Source organism: Xenopus tropicalis, chromosome 7, assembly GCF_000004195.4.
Source record: "Xenopus tropicalis strain Nigerian chromosome 7, UCB_Xtro_10.0, whole genome shotgun sequence".
Taxonomy (NCBI): Eukaryota; Metazoa; Chordata; class Amphibia; order Anura; family Pipidae; genus Xenopus; species Xenopus tropicalis.
Window position 1 is genome coordinate 103704205 of NC_030683.2, and position 22661 is coordinate 103726865.

The following is a 22661-nucleotide window of genomic DNA, read 5'->3' on the forward strand; positions in this document are numbered from 1 at the left end:
TGACCCTGGCAACCAAAAAACTATTGCTCTGTGAAGCCACAATTTTACTTCTATTGTTACTCTCTATTACTTATCTTGTTATTCGGGTATAAATTAAACCCTAGCAACCAGATAGCTACTGAAATTCCAAACTGGAGAGGTGCTGAGCAAAAAGCTTGATAATTTAACTGCTTACCAAATACTAAAACCAGCCTTTTAAGGTGAAGACCTCTCAAACCTGGGGCTTGCAGGAAGTGTAAGGGCAGCACAATGTTCCCCTACTGCCCATTCCTGGCTCTTCCTAACTCATTAGTACAGCTTTACTCATACTGGCAGACAATATCCCAATTAATACCAGGCAAATAAAAAATGGACAGCTGTACGGCACCACCCACCATCAATTCATGTTGCATGCTGGGTATAGGGGGGCCTTGAGGTCAGGTACCCTGGTGGGCCCCAGGTGCCTCAGTCCAACACTGTGGCTAAGTCATCTAATGGTGTAGGTATTCCTTATATAACCTACTTGGATCCCATGGACTGGGTGGGGCCATAAAATACCTTTGTGATTTTGTCACAGTTGTCTTGGTAAATGGGCACCTTTCCTGCATAAATGACAAGCCATCCCCAGACTGGGAGGATTAAGGGTTTTAAAATAAGTTATGCCAGCAATTTCCCTTTCTTTTGCTTGATATTGTGACACATAGGCCCCTGTTCTGTTTTTTGTCACCACAAGTGTAAGACTAGAGCAAGGAATAGTTATGAAAATGGTATATAGACAAAACAATACTTGGAATGAGGTGGCACATACAGCAGCCACACCCTTTTGATAGTGATATAAATGTGGAGCTTGAGTGCAGGCAGCTCTAATAGTAGGTTTGCTCTAATAGTACTATGGATGGATTTCTTGTTCTGCTGTTAATAACTCACTCGCTGTAGGACCAAGATATCCACTGAATCAACAACCAGCTGGTCACATGTAACATGACTTAGCAGAGCAGCATCTTTTCAGCAAATAAGGACGCTAAAGCCAAACACCCTAACTAGACCCCCTCTCAGACTGAATACCATTGTCTACCTCCCACTCCACTCATTCCCCTTGTTCCTCTCCACTTGCTCCCTCCTGTCCATTGCTCCCCTTCAGTTGTTCCCCCCTCATTTTTGCCTGAGACACACGCCTCTCTTGCCTGCCTGTATTTCTGGCTCTATATACAGCATTTTCTTCTGCTTGGGCACCCAACAATCTGCTGCATCAAACTGTCAATCCGCAAATAAACAAATTTGCTTTTAGTACTGTTTCCCCCGTCAGTATGTGGCTAACTTAAACCCCTCATTATTAAGGGGCAGATTTATCCAAATTCGAGTTTTTTTAAAAAAAGATGCAGACATGAAATAAATACCCAGGACAAAACTTGTGCGACTTTTCTTCTCAAATGTTAGCTAATTTAAGAAACAAACGTGAGAGAATATTTTGCATTTTGTCTAAGAACAAAAGTTGCACACTGGCTGATAAACTTAATAAACTGAAATGTTTTAATAACTGGGAAAACAAGTAAATAAATAAAGTTGTTAGAGACAATTCTCACTGACTGCTATTTACCCTTGCCAGCTTATACTTGCCGAGTTTTATCTGGCGACTTTTCGAAGATTTTTTTCTTTCATAAATAGACTATTTGTGATTCTTAAGAATATTCTTGAGTATATTTGTGTTCACAGTTTTTTGCTGTGTTTTCTTCTCAAATCATGAAAAAAATGCAAACTTGAATTTTGATTAATCAGCCCCATAGACTTGGTCTGTAGCTACAATTAACTTGCCAGTTGCCTTAGAATCTGTGAAATGTTCAGCCTATATGGCTTCAGCCTATTCCTATGTCCAACATTTTGCTTTATACTGTGTTTTAAATAAAGCCCAACATACTGACATACCCCCTATAATGAGCCAGATTCAGTATACAGAGAAAAACACCTCCCTTTTCGTTGCAGATTTCCCCATAGCCTTTGGTGGAGCTTTTCATGAAGAAAACATGTGATAAGTCTTTCTGACTTTATTGCCCAATATATAAAAAAACATTTCTTACCAGGACTAATTCTTGAAAGAGGTGTGATTTTTCTGCTTATAAACCTACAGGTACATTGTATTAAAATGCTCACATTATGGGGCAAAATGAAGTTCTGAGTTTAATGCTACAGCTCAGTATCACAGGAAAGTCACTCACTCCAATGCAACAAGTTTGTCCCATGTTATTGGGCAATGGTCACTGATGGCCTTATTGTACTGCGTACCTGATGATATGAATGGCTAAAAGTAGAACTACATGGATAAATTCTGACCCACAAAATCTGATCCAAATCTCCTGTTTAGTTCTGCTTTAATGCTACAGCTCAGTATCACGGGAAAGTCACTCACTAAAATGCAAAAAGTTTGTCCCATGTTTTTGCCCCATGTTGAGCTAAATGTACCACTAAAGTCTTCCCACTTTTAGGGGGGAAAGGGAATTACAAGCAGTGACAATGGTCCCCATATTGCCCCCACCCTCTGAGGCAAAGCTCTGCACCTTGTGACTTTTTATTTCCTGCAAACAGCACAATGCGGGCATCACTCTGGGCAGAAGTGTTGCCCAAATTAGCCTTAAGGACTATGCACTTGTGCCCCTACAATTCTGCCTAGGTGGATACGTAAATGGCCCCTTGAATGTTCCAGAGGCTGAGAAGGCTTGGCCCTGCAGAACTGGAATTGTAGAAGCATTTACTAAATAGATTATGCAGTTGCAAGCAGAGTTTTCTAATTTTGCACTCACTGATCTGACTGGTGGGGGTTAAAATATTTTTTTTTAAGTATATTTTTACAATATACTCAATGTACTGTGAGAGAGGACGTAGGTGCAGAAGAATAAAGCAATGGAAAGGAAATTATATGTGCAGTTCTAGGAGGAAATATGGATATTGTCATAAATGCCTCAAGTTTCATTTCTCGATCTCAAACAATTTCCTTCCTATTTGCTTTTTTTCAATATAAATGTTGATGTAGCGCTTTTTTTCTTGAGAATTTCTTCATTCTTAAATAAAAATTATCTTAAAGCACTTTACTTATTCCACTATTAACTTACTATAAATTATGACTTTGTAAATAAACATAAAAATTGCTTCAAAATACAGGTATGGGGTCCGTTAACTGGAAACCTGTTATCCAGAAAGCTCCGAATTATGGAAAGCCTGTCTCCTATAGGCTCCATTTTAATCAAATAATTCAGATTTTTAAAACTGATTTCCTTATTCTCTGTAGTAATAAAACAGTACCTTGTACTTGATCCCAACTAAGATATAATTACCCCTTATTGGGGGCAGAACAGCCCTATTGGGTTTAAATAATGTTTTATTGATTTTTTTAGTAGACTTAAGGTATGAAGATCTAAATTACAGAAAGACCCCTTATCTGGAAAACCCTTGGTCCCGAGCATTCTGGTTAACGGGTCCTATACTTGTATCAAACTTATCTTTACCTTTATTTATACAAATACTTAAATTATTTATTTTTTTAAGACCTTAACCTTTTATTAACTGTAATGTAATCCTACATAATGACACCATTGGAATGAGGCCATTAGCCAATAAAATTGGGGATTATACATTTTAAGAGGAAATAAATGTAAAAACCGCATATCACTTAAGACATATATATGTATATATATTTTCACTGTACTTTTGTTAACCTATAATGAACTGGAAATAGTTCCAAAGTATTAAAGGAGAAGGAAAGGTAAAAACATAAAACCAAGTAAGCTTTATCAGAAAGGTCTGTAAATACAGCCATAAGCACTCACAGAAACGCTGCACTGAGTTCTCTGTCAAAAGAAACACAGGATTTCTCCTTCCTTATCTCTAATTCCTGTGCCAGAGCCTGCACAGATCTCTCCTCTCTACCTTCTCCTGCTCCTCCTCCCTCAAGAATGCTAAGAACTCCCTCCTCCCCCCTTAGGAATGTGTGATCTCAGCCAATCAGCAAGAAGCCTCGTGCAGGAGCGAGGCATTATGGGAATTTTCTCTACAGAGCTCAGCATTTTTTTTCCTATGAGGCTTCTGATCAACTGAACAGGCGAAATATGGGGAGACTTAAGGGCCCTATTGAGAGAACTGAAGGTATGCCTGCAGCTTGAGATTAACTCTTTATTAGCCTTTCCTTTTCCCTAGTGCTCCAGTTTTGCCTTATCCTGGACCTATGCTTTAGATCAGTGATCCCCAACCAGTGGCTCAGGAACAACATGTTGCTCACCACCCCTTTGATGTTGCTCCCAGTGGCCTCAAAGTAGGGGCCCAGTTTTGAATTTCTGGCTTGGAGACAAGTTTTGGAAGTGCAGTTTTACGCGAATAAGAGCCCCCTGCAGGCAAACAGTCTACATAGACTGAACAGCCAATCACAGCCCTTATTTGGCATCCCCAAAGAACTTATTCATACTTGTGTGGCTCCCCAACACTTTTTACACCGGAGTGTGACTCACTAGTAAAAAGGTTGGGAATCCCTGCTTTAGAACCTATAGTCCTAATGTATAGGTTTATAAAATGGCAGCCTTAACCTATGCTTATATTTTGGTCTTATTTTATCATATTCAGAATTCCATTTAATGTTCTCCTCTGTATGCCCATCAACTCCCATTACAACTCTTCTATCACATATATCATCCATCTTCTCATCCACTTCAGTATCACTACATCTTCTGCATCTTCATGTTTTGCACCTTATTCCTCCACATTTGCCTCACCTCATGTACCTCTTACGTGCTCATATCCTCCACCGGCACTGGGGAAAATTTTGTTATGTCACCCCAAATACCCGCTATCCAAATCATTACATCTCCTTTAACCATCCCTACCCCATGGGAATCACATGTGTAATTGCAGTTGCTTTGTTCTTAAGAGTGATTATTTTTGAATTACCTCCCATTTCTATACCATGGATGGGGAAGGTGGGGCAGTGATTGTTGCCACCCATTCTTGCAGTCTGCTGTAGGGGGCTTTGTCGCTGTCTAGCCGAATCGTGCCAAGACAAATTCCCATAGCAATTACCAATATAAATAAGGAACATACGGTATGGTACCGGATATGGTATGGATATACTGAGCATATCACAAGTCTGCAAACCTCTGTACTTACTTTGCTTGATTCAAGGATTTTATTTATCATTATTTATTTTATTTATCATTATGATTTGCTTTTCTTTCGCTAGGACTGAAAGTGTTATAGTGATACATTTTACTAGTCAGTTTCTTTGCAATTTCCTGGCACTTGACCAATATAAATCCCAGTGCCGGTGCCAGTAGTATTTAGCGCTACTTGTGTCTTCTCATGACTTTAGCACTAAATCTGCTGACAGTGATTCACATCAGAACCCTATAAAGGATGCAGTCATTCAAATCAACAGTTTCAACATGTTAATCTCTTATTTCCCAAATATGAGAAGTATTAACTGTATCATTCTTGGTAAGTACAATCTCTGTCTTGCAAAATTAGCTGGTGGAGGTAACTGTTATTCATTTGTACAAACATGTTGGGGCTTTAAAGCCCTATGTCTACTTATTGCTGATTTAAACAGAAAATAAATCCTTATTTATTGTTTATTTCAGTTTATTGCTGAGGCAGTTAAAAAGAAAAGTGGGGTTCACTTGTATTTATATACCATAAATATTCAGTAAAATATTGTAGTGCAGACTACTCTGAAAATGTATGGGCAATTGTTTTGGGATTGTTGTCTAATGCAAATAGGAGGATCCATTTTTTGTATTTAAGAAGATACAGGTGTAACATGTTATTTAGAGCTTTGTACCTTCTACTAAAAAAATCCCAAAATAAACCCAATAGGATTGTTTTGCGTCAAATAAGTATTAATTATATTTTAGCTGAGATCAAGTACAAGGTACTGTTTTATTATTACATAGAAGGAAATCATTTTTAGCAATGTGAATTATTTGGTTAAAATGACATCTATGGGTGAATACACTACTTGTCGTGGCTACTAAAATAGACAATGCTGATCATTTATTGATAATTGTCTCTATGTGTGTTTTAGCAGAGGCAATTCTCAGTAAAGTCTATGGAAGGGTATTGTCTGGAGTTTAGTAGCCGTGACAAGTAGCTGCTACTAGTAGCTCAGTGTGTCTTCATCCTATGGAAGATTGCCCTGCTATAGTTTGGAACTTTCTGGATAATGGGTTTCCGGATTAATGGATCCCATACCTGTACTGTTATGCAATAACCCCACAGCTACCCTTTGGCTCACTCTTAATTAAACAATTAGTTTAGCTACCATAAACCTTCCAACAAAGCATTTACTAGATGCTAACTTTACTCAGTAAGAAAAGCCATAGTATTGCCCAGTATAATGTCCCTTTGAAATAGTATTGTTACAAATACTGGGGACTCCGTGTACCTCTTCATTTTAAAGTTATTGACTTTAAAATGACAATTTGGACTTGTGACTCAATATTTCAAGCTGCTGCAACTGAGGTGTGGCAAACACAAGCTAGCCTGGGTAAGGCGTTAATCTCATTAATTACTCCCCACATCATCCATTGTTGTAGCACTGGTTATTAAAGTTTAGCCATACCTTTTCACTGTTCACAGATCCCAGTAACACCTTTTAGTCATTCACAGTTCTCAGGCATTATTGTGTTGCACTTCCAATTATTCTGTTGCCCACTCAAAATGTATCACTTTGTGTGTTGCTACCTGTAGGTCACCAACACCCAACACGCATTATTCCACAATGCCATCCACCATATATGAAAGTCTCTTAATTTTGCACCAGTTTAGATTTGTGTATTCACCAAATAATTAAAAAAAAGTCTACACTGTGTAAGGCACAGGGAGGAACAGCGGTATAGGGTGTACTTTACAGACATTTTTGTATGGGATGATCCCCTTAGTGTGTTTATGAAAGAACTAGCTCTCTCTCTGCACACACACACCCAGGGTGTCCCCCAGATTTTTTTGTTAGATTTCAGTCACATTGCGCAGAGCACTTGGAGTATCAGTACACAGTACACAGTGCAGAATTTTTCCCCAGACAGATGTGGCAGCTTATCTGCCCATGTATGGCAACCTCGCCAAACAAGTGGATCACACCGTATATGGCCACCTTTGACCAGTGAGGCATTTTATACTTATCTACTCCTTCATCAACTTATCTCCTGGCGCATCTCTGCTGGTTGCCAGTTCATTTTTCCTGCACTTCAGCTTTCCAAATCTTCTAAAGGGCTGCATAGACATTTTTGGGCACCCAGGCTACAACCACCCATAGCAAACATTATCTTCCTTCTATCACTGTAGCAATATAAAGTAAAGAGCAACAGCTAGGGAGCTTTATATAAAACAGAGCAAATGAACCCAGTGATCTTTTAAACTATAAAGATGTATATTGTTATTATTACCAAATGTCCTGCTTGTATCCCTATTCATGTGAGTGTTACCTGAACTAGAGATCCTGCTATATTTACTAATAATCAGAAAGTCATGATTTGTAACTGTATTTTGCACAAATATGTTTCTATTCTACAAATACAAATACTGGATTGTGTGTGGACCTTCTTGGCTGCAACATTGGTGGCATCAAACATTTAACAATGCGTTTCTCTTTCCATTTGTAGGATCTCTTTTTGGACTTGTGATTTCAGGTTTGTGCTCTGTCTGTCACACAATGTCAAATCAGATTTTATCAGCTCAATAGCCTGATCTTATACAGGTACGGGGTCCGTTATCTTGAAAGAGTTACCCAGAAAGTTCCGAATTACGGGAAGGCTGTCTCCCATAGACTCCATTATAAGCAAGTCATTTTTAAATATTTCCTTTTTCCTGTAATAATAAAACAGTACCTTCTACTTGATCCCAACTAAGATATAATTAATCCTTACTGGAGGCAAAACAATCCTTTTGGGTTTAATTATTGTTTAAATGATTTTTCAGTAGACTTACCCCCCCATATGTAATAATAGGCACTACATTTGCCCAGGAGCAGGCACCCAGCTTGTCTGTAAATGAAGTCCAGTCACTTACCTGCCATTATTAATTTTGCCTTTACAGCATGGCGCTTACTTTTCCACATACAGGTATGGGATCAGTTATCCAGAAACCTGTTATCTAGAAAGCTCTGAATTATAGAAAGGTCATCTCCCATAGACTTCATTTTAAACAAAGAAATTCATAATTTCAAAACATATATTCTCTGTAATCAGTAACTTGTACTTGACCCCAGCTAAGATATAATTAATCCTTATTGGAGGAAAAACAATCCCCCTGGATTTATTTAATGTTTAAATAATTTTTTAGTAGACTTAAAGTACGGAGATCCAAATAACAGAAAGACCCCTTATTTGGAAAACCCCAGGTATTCTGGATAACAGGTCCCGTACCTATACAAACTGCCTTTTTAAAAACTGTTGTTGCTTTTTTACAAACAATTAACACTTCATATTGGTTCATATTTACAAATAATTTTTGCCAATTAGGAAAGTACCGATATAACAGTATTGAATTAAATGAAATGCAACACTGACTTATTTACCAAGTGCAGGGAAGGTTCCAAAGTGCCATTAATGGGTTTAAACTGCATGTTTTATGCATTCTTTGGTGGCACTGAAGACATAAGGGGCTCGGCCGAGCATAGGCAAAGCCGGGCACTTAGGACAAGGTGGCCTTACGCTCACTGGAATTGTGCTCTTTACTTAGCACTGGATTTTAATCTGCCACTAGGTATAACATGCAGCCAGACGCAGATGCAAGAGCTGTGCATTTATCCCCCTTAGTGCTCTAGAACCTGCACCCGGAATCCTAGTAAATGTCCCCTCCGTTCCTTTCCAGGCACTTTCTGAATCAGTAGACAGTTAAAGAGTTTAGTGCTGCAATTCAACAAAGTAGTCACTTCCATTCTGATGAACTGACACATTGATCTGCTTTGATCAATGTCTTGTTAAATGGGTGGTTCACCTTTACTTCAACTTTTAGTATTAAATTGAAATTCTGTGACAATCTGCAATTGATCTTCATTTTTTATTTTTTGTGGGTTTTCAGTTGTTTAGCATTACCAGTTTGGTATTTTAGCAGCTATCTGGTTGCTAGGGTATTATTTACCCTAGCAAGCAGGCTGTGATTTGAATAAGAGACTGGAATATGAATAGGCAAAGGACTAAGTAGGAAGATAAGAAATAAAATGTAACTATAACAATATAATTGTAGCCTCACAGAGCAAAAGTTTTTGTCTGCCAAGTCAAATGCAAAGTTGGTAGGAATAGGACATTATATAACTAAAAGTTAACTTAAAATTGAACCACCCCTTTAAACAATATTCTGATAGTCATGTGTTAAAAATGGAAAAAAATGTATAACTGCTGGGAATCTATAAGCATTCCCCATTTTGAGCTGTAGTGAATCTACCCCATTTAAAAACCATGAGAGGCAATTTTAACATGTATTTCCTACGTGTTTCTATGCAATCCTGTAATTCCTATATGTAGGAACAAACCTGCAGCAAATCAGGTCCACAATTAATTAATTAAACATTAGCAGAGCCAAGTGGTAACTGCAACAGGACCAGCGCTGTCATTTGTGCCAATGGCTCCATAACTGATACATCTAACTTGTTTTATGTTATAGACAATAAATGGACAAAAACGGCTGACAAAGGGTTAATTTCTGAAACCAAGATTCTGAAAAATTATGTAATAAGGACTTCCTTGTATTAGTGGAGGTGATACACAACTGTGTTTGTCTCTCGTACAAGCTGGACTGCTGTAAATTAACATAGAATGCAAAGTTTAGTCATCTATTAATGATGTTGCTTTTATTTATTTGTTTTATCCAGAAACCCATTATCCAGAAAACTCCTAATTACAGGAACACCATTTCCCTTAGACTCCATTTTAATCAAATAATTCAGATTTTTTCTGAAATATTTTATTTTTGATCCCAGCTAAGATATAATTAATTCTTATTGGAGGCAAAACAATCCTATTGAGTTTATTTAATGTGAAAATTATTTTTAGTAGCCTTAAGGTATGGAAATCCAAATTATGGAAAACCCCAGGCCCCAAGCAATCCGGATAACAGGTCTCATACCTGTACAATACACCCTGGTATAGGATAAAATGAATTTCTACTACTTTTATTTTAGATTCACTAAACATTAGGCTGGTGGATGGAAACAGCAGTTGCAAAGGAAGGCTGGAAGTGAACCACAATGGAACATGGGGGACTGTGTGCAATGACCAGTGGGATAAAAAAGATGCCAAGGTGGTGTGTAAACAGCTTCAATGTGGACCCCCCAAATTCTCCTATGAATGTCAGCCTTTTGGAGAAGGTTCCGGGCCGATCTGGTTAGATGAGGTGCATTGCACAGGGAAGGAATATTCTTTATCCGAATGCAGATTCAGTGCTCCAGGAGTGCATGATTGTGAGCACAGAGAGGATGTTAGCGTAATGTGCAGAGGTACAGTGCCAATGACACATGATATTTTTAAGAAGGCCCCTATGCCTTAGGCATAGAAGTGGAGCAGACAATTACTTTCACTTTCCATTCAGCACTCACTTTCCCCCTCCCTCCTCGCCATCTAATTGTTTAACCCATTCATCAGGCCCCCCATTCTGGCTCATACACAAGATTTTGGGGCGATACAAAGCTTCCCTTAATAACAGTGTCCAATTTTATTTTGGAGTTATTTCTTATGGTGACAGGTCCCCTTTAATGTATGTGGAGTATATATATATATATAATGCATTGGGAATAATAAAACAAGGGTTAATGGGTTTTCTGGCACCACAGCCAAAGATATGGGGATGATTTAAGGGCACTTTAATGGCAAATGTGATCTACCGACTCAATAACTGTTGCTGGATGTCTAACTCTAATGTCTAGAGATCCACATTAATAGAGGAGCATTGTCACTCATATTATATAGTGCCAGGACATCTGGTATAACATTCTAAATGGAAACTAAACAAGGAAAAAAACTCCCAGCTCCACTCCCTGTATCTCTGAGCAAAGACTTTATCATGTTTTCCAGACGGACACATAACAAAATACTTTTTATGTGAGTTCTCAACTTCTAAACCTCAGCACAACTGTAAAAAGACCCCCTATAAAAGAAATAAAAATCATTCCATGCCACTTGTATGTTTACACCATGCCTTGAAAAGCTATATTTCATCTAATTTATACCCTCTATTCATTTATAGAACCTTTTAAAATACAGTTGGTAAATGGCTCCAACAGATGTGCTGGAAGACTAGAGGTTTTCTATGATGGAGAATGGGGGAGCGTGTGTGATGATGACTGGGATACCCTAGATTCACAAGTTGTCTGTAACCAGCTAAGATGTGGAGACCCTCAACTCAACAGGGAAAGAGGACCACGTTTTGGCCAGGCATCTGGGCGCATTTGGTTGGATGATGTTCAGTGCAATGGATATGAGAGTTCTTTGGAGGAATGTAAACACCGCACATGGTCATACCATGACTGCACACACAAGGAGGATGTTAGTGTCTACTGCACAGGTGTGTGTCTGTATATTACATGTTGATTTATATTTGTATTTAAACAGCAGTGGTGACATAAGGCAACAGAACCTATGGGGCTCGATTTTTTCAGTTTGGGTTTTTTGAAGCCACAACCCATTTTTTTGCTGAAAAATGTGATTTTGTCATGATTTATTATGTGGCAAAACACGAAAGCAAATACCTGTCAAGATCATGTAGAAGTCAATGGCAAATGTCCCTTTTACACTGGCTTTTGTACAACAATACGAAAACGTTGCAGCTTTGTGGGACACAATGAAAAAGCCACGTTTTTATGTTTTTTCTGCCACTTTTTTCAGTTTGAAACTTTTGAAGGTGGAAATGAGTTCATAAGTGGTTTATGAAAAATTATAAAACCCACAAAAACCAGAATGTTAATAAATGCCCCCCCATAGTCGTATTTTATACAATATGAATTTCATGTTATCTACCATAATATTATAGGGTCAGTTCCACCCTGTTCAAAATAGTGTACAGGTATGGGATCCGTTATCTGGAAACCCATTACGCAGGAAGACTTATGGGAAGGCTATCTCTATTTTAATTAAATAATTCACAGTTTTAAAAATTATTTCCTTTTTCACTGTAATAATAGAACAGTACCTTGAACTTGATCCTAATTATTCCAAGATATAATTAATCTTTATTGGTGGCAAAACAACTCAATTGGGTTTAATTAATGATTACATGATTTTTAGGAGACTTGGAGGTATGGAGATCCAAATTACGTTAAGATCCTTTATCCAGAAAACCCCAGGCCCCAAGCATCCTGGATAACAGGTTCCATACCTGTAACATTTTTCCATTCAGTTCCTATTCAAAGGCTTATTAAAATATGCAGTTTCTGTATTTTATAGAGTTTATACTGTACAAAGGGAGATTGTAATGGCTCTAATCTCCTTAGATGGCACAGAGTGAATATATATTTATATAATTAGGACTCAGTGGGTCCCTGGGAGTGAAGCTGTACTTGTTGTACCAATGGCCATTGTGAACTTGTTATAATGCAGTCATAGAACATACAAGGGAATTAATACTGGGCTTAAAACATGCAAAGGAAACTTGGACATATTATATATTGATGGATGATGGTAATTTTCAAAATCTGTTTGAAGCAGAAAGTAAGTGCTCCTGTACATAAGTGAATGGAGTTACATTTCCCACTAGATGTCAGTATTAGCCTTAAAAAGCAAAATCCTATTGCACTATCCATACCATAATGTCAATGCACGCAGACTTGTATGGGATATGTGCAAACCATGGTATTTCAGTGTTGCAAAGTGAGCTCTACATACAGTCACACAATAAATGTAGGCATTACAGTCTCATGTAATCTCTCACATTCTACCTACTGTGGGTAACCTGTGTGGCACATATGAGGTTTTGCTTACTGTGCTGTTGTCGGGAAGAACCACAGTGGTCAAAATGCCCTTTATCATGTCAACACTTCCCATAGAAATACTTTCCCTATAGCAGACACCTGTATAACACCGAAGCATTTCAGAGCAGAGCCTGCCTAGGATCAACAGCATCCCGGTGCCTAAAGTGTTTCCCATGTTATTCTATGGGAAGTAGAAACATAATGTATGCTTTGACTACTGTGATTCTCCAGCCCACCATGGCAGTCAAAACACATATGCCATAGCCATGTCATGTTTTTTTATGTTTATTGCTGTAGCAATCAATACAATTTCTTATTTTCTTATTTCTTACAATTTGTTATTATAAAGCTGGCCATGTAACACAGTCAACCAAATAAGGAGAATCTGAATGTGCATTCTCAACTGATGTTTGTTTTTTTTTAAACCTGCTCAATCCATACCTAGTTGATTTTTGGCCAGATATCAATTGGACAGAAGCTTCTGAGGGGGTGTAGTGTTTATCCACCCATGTATGGCCAGCTTAACACCATCATTAATAGTAACATTGCATTGATTGGCTGCAGTGGGCTACAAAAACCGGAGCAAAGTTAATACAGATCACTACATTACACCTATAACTATAGTATTTAAATAGCTTTTGCATTATAATTATAATAGAGGCTACAAAGCTTGAATTTTTGAACAACAGCACAAAGCAAGTTGAAGCAAGGTGGCACTTGATACTTCCCAGTAGGGACTTGGTGATGCTGGTTTGGAAGATTAACCTTTAGACTTGTCAGTATCTCCTGTGAATGTCTGTAACCTAATAGAAGGGGTGGGGGTCACATGGAATCCCTTCTTACCCCAGCTGCTGGATGGTAGAGCCACCATTACACTGTGACTCCCTTTCATAGCTGGGCCCTCCAAGAGGTGTTGTATCCCAGCCCACCCATTTGCCTGCCCACTGTCATAGTCCCACCCCCCCACCCCCCATATGACATATTGGTCTGCCCCTGACCTAAAGGCTTGTATCACAAATTTAAAAAGGTGACAACCCTACACAGGACATGGGTTACATGGCAGGTACTTCCTGAGCAGCAGGGGAAATTAACCCTATTGGTTACCTACATGACTTCAGCAATGTTATGTAGTGAAAAATGGCTAAAAGGATCATGTTCCACATATATTTTTTTTTTTTTTTGGTGGTGGGGGGTGGCTAATGTTTGACAGTGTGTATAACAAGGTAAAAAGTCTGCAGTAACACTTTCTATCTGGGCTTTACAACTTGCAGCATTAAGCATTAAACTGACTCCATCCATTGGGCATCAATGAATGCTAGAACAAGAAGTTTAATGGCAACTGGAGAGAAGTAGGTTGAATTATAAATTGTGAGGTCCTATGTTATTTTATTTAAATAGAAACATTTCATGGTTGATGTATAAATGCTCTCAGCATATCATATAGAAAACATGGATTCTGTGTACCAGTCGCCATTTTTGGAATAATAATCCAGTTGCATAATGAACATTCCATTTCCTCATCTCTAGGCTTCTTGAGCTGCCTAGCGCATCTTCTTTGGTTTCTTAAATACCATATCTCTTCAAGCCAGGTAGCCATAATAGAACAGATAGGGCACAGATGACCTCAAGGCTGGTGGATGGAGAAGATCAGTCTTAGGACTTGGTAGAGACATGAATCAACCTTATCACACAGGGCATGTGATCATGCCAGATTCCAGAACCCCCAGGAATGGTAACACAAATAAGGTAGTACTTACCAAAACTTTCACCTTAGCTCATAACAAGGTTGAAGTCATGGAAACACTGGTGCAGCTGTAATACTGCTATCTGCTAGCTTCAGAGGAGTCTAGAGCAGTAAATAATCACTCACCTCTACTTTTAGGAACCTCTGTTGCGGATCATAAAAAAAGAGAAAGCATCCTTTTTAATACTCTTAATCCCTGGCTCCATATATCATGGCAGTTTACCTGACATTTGAAATCCAAGTTGAGTGTGAGATTTATAGATGACTATTTTGAGTTTTTCCGAAGATGAACTGAATAGTGCCTTAAAGGTGATATGACTTTGATATAAAACATCTTTACGACCTGTTCAGATTTGCATGAGTGACTCATATTATATGCAGAGAACTTTTTTTTTCTGGTGGTGAGAAGGATTTGACTCCTGTACATGTTGTTCTAATACAAAGAGTATTTTTAGATAATGACCTGTGAAAAGCAGTAGCTTTTGGCAGAATTGCCTCACTCAAACAATAAATCATCTTATACTTTAATAACACACTTCACCTGTATACAGGGCTGGACATCTATAAGGGCTATAGATAAATGAGTAATAAACTCTAGAATTGGACCATAGATTTACCAGTAATAAACTCTAGAAATTGCCATAGATTAAACAGCAATAAACTCTAGTGTTGGGGGACTTTTGTAACATTTGTAGAAGTAAAGCAATAAAATGCAAACTTACTCTTAGGCTCATGACCCACAGGGCGATTATTTGCCCGCGATTAGTCTCGGCTATGGTGGGCAACTAATCTCCCCGAAATGGCTTTCCACCAGCAACAAAATAAATCGCCGTTGGAAAGGCATTTGCTTTGTTCTCTGAAGTTACACAAAGTTGCTGCAGGAGGAGACACTTAGCGTGACTTATAATATGAAGCGACGCTTATGCCGTTCCACTTTACTGCCGGTGAAAGTGCATTTCAGTGAGATTAGTTGCCCGCCATAGCCAAGATTAATCATGTACGACTAATCTTCCCTTGAGCCATTGCCCTGATTGAGTAATGTTTCTTGCCTGGTTTGGGGATCTTTTGTGAAAAAGAGCTATAATTTTAGCTACTATGCATGTTGAAGGATATCCCATCATGCACCTGTTGCAAAGCTGCTGGTTTCAGAGAGAATTCTTAGAGTGTATCATATGAGTTGAAACTAATTAAATTTAAAGTAGGAGTCATTCATCACAGTGGTGTCCTCCTTTTGCAGGCCAAGTGCTAGATAAAACCTCCTGCCATTCTGCCAAATGGTATAAGACTTTAAATATTCTAAATCTGCTGGTGTAGGTTCTCAGCTGGTTAATCATTACATAAGTCTTTCTGTTCATGGGGAAACATACTTCCTTGAAACGCTTAAGGACATATCCTGCATGACTTATGGCAGGGGTCCCCAACCGCCGGTCCGCGGGCTGCTTTGTAGTGGGCCGCCTCTGTTCCTGGCCGCTCTGAATATGTGCGTATAAAAGCGTGCGTGTACCCCGCCCGCCCACCCCCCAGTCTGTGGAAAATTTTACCTGCTTGCCACCGGTCCTTGGCACAAAAAAGGTTGGGGACCACTGACTTATGGGATGCAGAAGTAGAGTCATCTCTCTGGCTAAGTACAGATAAAAAGGAAAGCATTATCACTACTCCTAGAAACCCAGCTTTTACTCATCCGGTGATCTAATAGTTAAGCTTTGAATGAACATAACCTCTCACTTCACACTTAGGGGGAGATTTATTAAGACACGAACGCTCGGAGCGTCCATTCGAAGTCTCGGAGTGTATTTCACAGATTTTTTTCGTGCTTGCGCAGCTTTTTCGTACGCCTGTGTGACTTTTTCGTATGCTTGCACGACTTTTTCTTACACTTGCAAGAAAAATTGGGAAAGGTTCTGCCGCTGTTTACAATCGTTCGGTATGAAATTTTGTGACTTTCGGATCGCCAATACGATATTATCGAGACATTTTCATGATATTTGCGATCTTCAGAAATTATCGTATCCAATCCGAATTTTTCCCATTCGGAATTCGAACTCGTGTTTTAATGAATCGGCCCCTTACTGTCTCTTTACACACCATGAACTCTAACGCCATGCTAATTACCCTGACCTTATGTCTCAGCCCTCCCTTTTAGAATGTAAGCTCTTGCGAGCAGGGCCCTCCCCCTAGTGTCTCCAATCCTCATCCTGAAGTAACTGCAAACCATTTTTGTGAATTGTTTATATGTACATGTTAACTGTTCTGTCTTTTGTACCCTTCTATTCTGTAAAGCACTGCGTAAATTGATGGCGCTATATAAATAATAATAATAATAAGGTACCAGTTCAATTCACCAGAGGGTGCCTAACATATTGCCCCCCCCCCAGGGGTTTCCTTGTCCTTTAATACTGTACATAATGTATCACAAAGAACCAATCTTTGAAGAACCAGGTATTGGTGCCAGTCTATCGTATACCCACAAAAGAAATAAAGCCAGTAGCCTTATTCTATGCATGCCCTTGGCATCTTCTGATTGGCACAAGTCTCAGTCTTTTCCTTCTGAAGTAAGAAAATACTTATGTGCCAGTGTATTTTAGCTCATTCCAGATGGGCAAATGGAATTTCTGTGTTATATTATGAAATTGTAACACAAACAAGGTTATGATTTGGGTTTGATCCTTATCAAAACACAGGCATCCCTAAACGCACAGCGCTGCTAAGCCATTTCATGGCAGGTGCTTCTTTCTGAAAGTTTGTCATGGGCTGCAGTAAAGCAAACACAATGAGCGCAGATTAAGCACAGCTGTTCCTCCAGCGTTCAGATAAAGGCGCCACAATAAACGCACTTTATAGACACGTCCAGCTGCGCGGGATAATGTGGCATAAACCTACACGTGATGCTTTTTGGGGTCTAGTTTTTTCCTATGACATAAAAGAAAATGTTGAAACATTCATTTATATTAATTAGACTCTGGAACGGATTTATTATTTTTGCGTTGCAGCTGATCAGAAATCGAACCAGCAGGCCCCCATGGTTACTCTTGTGATCTATCTGTATGCATTGAAATGAATACAGTGGTCACAACCTGGAAAGTGTTAATTGTGATACTTTAATACTATACAGGTATAGGGTCTGTTATCCAGAAACCTGTTATACAGAAAGCTCTGAATTATGGAAAGGCCATCTCCCACAGACTCTATAAGAATCAAATAATTCAAATTTTTAAAAGTGGTTTCTATTTTCTTTGTAATAATAAAAAAGTACTTTGTACTTGATCCAAAGTAGGATATAATGAATCCTTATTGAAGGCAAAACAATTCTAGTGGGTTCATTTAATTTTACAATCATTTTTTAGTAAGCTTAAGGTATGTAGATCCAAATTACAGAAAGATCCCTTTTCTGGAAAAGCCAGGTCCCAAGCATTCTGGATGACAGGTCCCATATCTGTACTATAACTGACTAATAATTGTGGAAATATGAACAGGCTTGTGACCACTTCCTGACACATTTAATATAGTGCTTGAAAGCACCACTTCCTTTGTGGCCTTCATCCTAAAGGGACAATCCTTCTAGTGAAGGTTGGGAACTGTGAATGAGTTAAAGTCAGTTACAGGAGGAACTTTTATTATAGTCATTCTAGAAATGTAAGATAGTCTGGAAAAACTAGAAAGAGCAGTTGTCTGACAGCAAGAGAGGTGTAGTTCATCAACACCCTCACCCTCCTTTTCCACTTAGTGAAGGCCGATCTGGGGGAGAAAGTCCAGTATGACCCATGTTTTTCTGTTCACTAGCTTGGGTGCCAAGATAGGATTACATATGATTTAGGCATTATATCATTTGCCTTAAGTCCTTATGAAGTCATCCTAATTTTCCTAAAAGGAGCAGATGGAAGTTCAGCTGCGAGCAAGAAGCAAATGTGTGTGCTAACTAGCAGGTCGACATATCTGACAATGTTAAACAGTAGAATGCTTTGTTAGTGAATGAAGGTTTGGTATATGAGTGACTGTGTGCATTGTGAGCATTGTGTGCTCATGTTCCTTTCATTTGTTCACCATCCTATTCTGGATCCTTCGTACGCCAACTGTGATCCATCAGTCATAGATGATGATATCCCTACCGTTCATGCCAGATACAGTACAAGTGTTCTGATGTTCTGACTAGCATGTGGAAGACTTAAGGAGGAGCACATTGGAGACATGAGTCAAGGTTAAAATGCACGGGTATGCATATGAATTCCAGAACCATGAGCTTGGTCCCTGCATTAGTCATTATCTTAATAATGGATGGATCAGAGAGTTCTCTGTGTCTCCAACTGTTATTTCCTGTGTTACTGATACTAGTGTCAGTGTCTCCAGATAATAATACTGTATATAAAACAGGCGTTACTTTTATTTCTTTCTATAATGTGTTCCCATCACATCCACCTGTATGTGCTTTTGTGTGAATAAAATACCAAAGACTCACTATTACTGCTTTTGGGCAGCAACCTAAAGGGTTTCTGAAAGCAGTTGCCCCATTTAGCTTTACGTTGGTCTGTTATGTTGTGTTTTTTTTCACACCCCTTTAGTTTATTTGCCTGGAAACAGTGTTAGGCTGGGCTTCCAAGGGCTTCCTGATATTTACACACAAATTAGACAGAGGCCATGCCAAATAGTATACAGTTTATATAGACTAAGGGTTTTATGTAATATAAGGAGCAAAAATTGCTAAACTTCTTATCACCATACCAACCAGCAGGTAGTAATTACTGGTCACCTTTTTAAAAGCAAATATCTAATTTGGTTGCTATGGGTTACTGCACCTGGGCAAACAAAGTGTCTTTTATTACATATAGAGGTTAATGTATTAATTAAGAATAAGCTAATTGGAATTTCCATGACAAGGGCCCACTGGATGATCTAGTACTCTTGCAGAACAGTCCAACCCTGCCTGTCAAACTTTTAAGTCACACAAAACACAGCTTTTTGCATGTACAGAACTATAGAACAGGTATGGGATCTGTTATCCGGAAACCAGTTATCCACAATGCTGCGAATTACAAGAAGGCCATCTCCCATAGAATCCAAATAATTCAAATTCTCAAAAATAATTTCCCTTTTCCCTGTAATAATAAAACAGTACCTTGTACTTGATCCCAACTAAGATATAATTAATCCTTAATGGAGGCAAAACAATCCTATTGGGTTTATTTATTATTTAAATTCTTTTTTGCAGACTTATGGGTATGTATGGGAATCCAAATTATGGAAAGACCTCTTATCTGGAAAACCCCAGGTCCCGAGCATTCAGGTTAATAGGTCCCATACCTGTAGTAATAAATAAGATATTTTGTTTAACGAAAGGTCATTTTCCCACAGGTATAAAGCAAAGTTGCAAGTGTTCAAATAGCATGTGTATGTGCCTTACTTACTGTGCAGGTTTATTAGACTAATGTAAGATAGAATGATATAAGATATAATGACTTGGGTAATCTCTTTGCAGGTACTGCAGCTCAGAATTTAATGAATTTACAATACGCAGCCTTGAGCAGTTCGGTAAGCTCAGTTTATTAGTTTGCAATTAAATGAATAAGAATAATTTGTAATTGTACTTCTTTATGTGCTGTATCTGTAGGCGCCATATGCTCTTATGACAGAAAAGGGCTACTTTACATCCGCAAGTGCAGAGAGCAAAGTGCAATTTTGCCATGTTCTTTTCCTTAATGCAGCCTTTTTTTCCAGAATTCCAGCATCTTTGTGTGCACCAGGGGGCTATTAATGCTATTAAAGGAACAGTAACACCAAAAAATGAAAGTGTATAAAAGTAATTACAATATAATGTACTGTTGCCCTGCGCTGGTACAACTGTGTGTTTGCCTCAGAAAGACTACTGTAGTTTATATAAACAAAGCTGCTGTGTAGCCATTGGGGCAGCTATTCAAAGGAAAAAAGACACAGATTACCTAGCAGATAATAGATAAAGCCCCATTATATTCTACAATGTTTATCTGTTATCTGCTATGTAACCTGTGCCTTTTCACCTTCTTTCCAGCCTGAATGGCTGCCCCCATGGCTACACAGCAGCTTATTCCTATAAACTATAGTAGGGTTTCTGTAGCAAACACGCCAGTTGTACCAGTGCAGGGCAACAGTACATTTTATTTTAATTACTTTTATACACTTTCATTTTTTTGGTGTTACTGTTCCTTTAATGTGCTTGTATGGATGCAATTGCACAGTTTGAATCATTTCCAGTGACTATGGAAAAATTTGCAACTGCACTTGTCATAAATGAGCCCTAAAATGTCCCATGTACCATAGCCCTTATGCCATACTTCATTCTTCAAGTCAGCAATCCTAGTATGTGTGCCAGTGTATGGTCACTAAGCACTGCCAGTGACAACTAAGTTACTGGTATTAATATTTTTTTGAGGGGTTTGCTACAGTTACAAAATATATCTAATAAAATGTGCATCCCCTGCATCACAAGAAACATTAAAATGCTGAAACCTGTAGACTATATAGCACCATAACCGTGAATTTTTAGCAGCTCTTGGTAACATGGATATGAGGAGCTTCTATTTACCGCCATTACTAATGTGCTTGATGGGCAGTATTGAAACAACTAAAATAATTCACCCACCTCGCTCTCTGTACTGTTCTAAGGGCGGCATATATACCGAGAGCATAGTTAACCACTTACATCCATCTGCTGGCTAGTTAATGCTTCTAATTGAATATAGGTAAGGGGTAAGGGCACCCCTTTAGAACATTTTAGTATGTGAGGGATCACAATGTTAGTAACATGTCAGTATGGGTATATTTAGGGGTGCAGATATTAGATATAGGTATCCTTTAGTATTGCTCTGCTGCAGAACTTGTACTTCCACCGCTGACAAGTCTGGCATAGCCTGTCCCTGCAAATCTCTTAGTTGCCACTTGTCAGAGTGCAGTAAGTCTGTCATAAGGGCAATTCTGCCAATGTCCAATGTGCAGGAAGAAGAGTTCTTACCAATGACATAATGTTACTTTTATTTATTTGTTTGTTTTTACAGTTTAGAGGATTAACCCCCTTTCATAGTTCCGGAACCAGGAAAATCAAGAAAAGATCAACAAGCGGCAATGAGAATAGAAGAGTATGAGGTTTTGGATCACTGTTAATCATTAACATAGGTACATCATTAATTCATGAGTCACAATATACAAGAAGTTTATTAAAAAAACACAGTTTACCTTCCTCTTCACTCCTTGCTCTGCTTCCGTTTTTTGCCTAGCATTTAGGAAGGTTAAACTAAAAGAGGTTGTTCCGAAACAATTTGCATTTTTTTTTATTTGTGGTTTTTTAATTATTATATTCAGCAACTCCCCAGGGGGAGTCTGAATAGATGGATAAGTTAGAAATTGTAACAATAACAATAAAATTGTAGCCTCACAGAGCAATAGTTTTTGGCTGCCGGGGTCAGTGACCCCCATTTTGAAAGCTGGAAAGAGGAAATCAAATAATTCAAAAAAATTAAAGAAAAAAATGAAAAAATGAAGACCAGTTGCTAGGAATGGGGCTTCTATAACATATTAAAAGGTGAACCACCCCTTTAATGAACCTGTGTCCTTTTTCATCCTAAATTGCTGTGTTACTATGTTATATGCAACTTGCTTTCAATCTTCTTATATCTTCTCTATTGAACACTACAGGGGAATCATGTGACAGAGCTGGAGTCTGTGCCTATATTATCCGATTGCAAAAGAAATAATTGTGCTTACCACTTAATTTGTTTTATAGGGTGTGGCCATATAATTCACAGAAAAAGCATCCTCTGCTTTAGCTTTGCACCTTGTAAAGCTAAAGCACTGGTGACTGCTGCTATCAGACCAAAAAGAGAAGCAGTCAAAATGCCCCTGTCTGCTTTCCATTACTAATCTATGGGAGATATGCTGCCTACAGCAGACATAGCAATGACCAGGGGATCTCCACCCTGCAAATCTCACAGCATTTATCACCACCGCCATGTGTTTATGGGAAGCAGTGAAGGTACATGG

General features: G+C 38.6%; 1 protein-coding gene across 2 annotated transcripts; it reads left to right on the forward strand.

The window, feature by feature from the left end:
- Positions 1-5088: 5088 nt before the first annotated feature.
- Positions 5089-21868, forward strand: LOC105945665 (CD5 antigen-like). Of its 2 annotated transcripts, XM_012954282.2 has the most exons (6): positions 5091-5451; positions 7614-7640; positions 10133-10447; positions 11194-11511; positions 20128-20180; positions 21680-21868. In XM_012954282.2, exons 1-6 carry the CDS (start codon positions 5400-5402, stop codon positions 21764-21766), a joined length of 852 nt encoding a protein of 283 aa, XP_012809736.1. In that variant the 5' UTR covers positions 5091-5399; the 3' UTR covers positions 21767-21868. The 2 variants fall into 2 exon arrangements, with proteins under 2 accessions (XP_012809737.1, XP_012809736.1); XM_012954283.2 differs by lacking the exon at positions 7614-7640 and having other exon boundaries at positions 5089-5451.
- Positions 21869-22661: the final 793 nt, after the last annotated feature.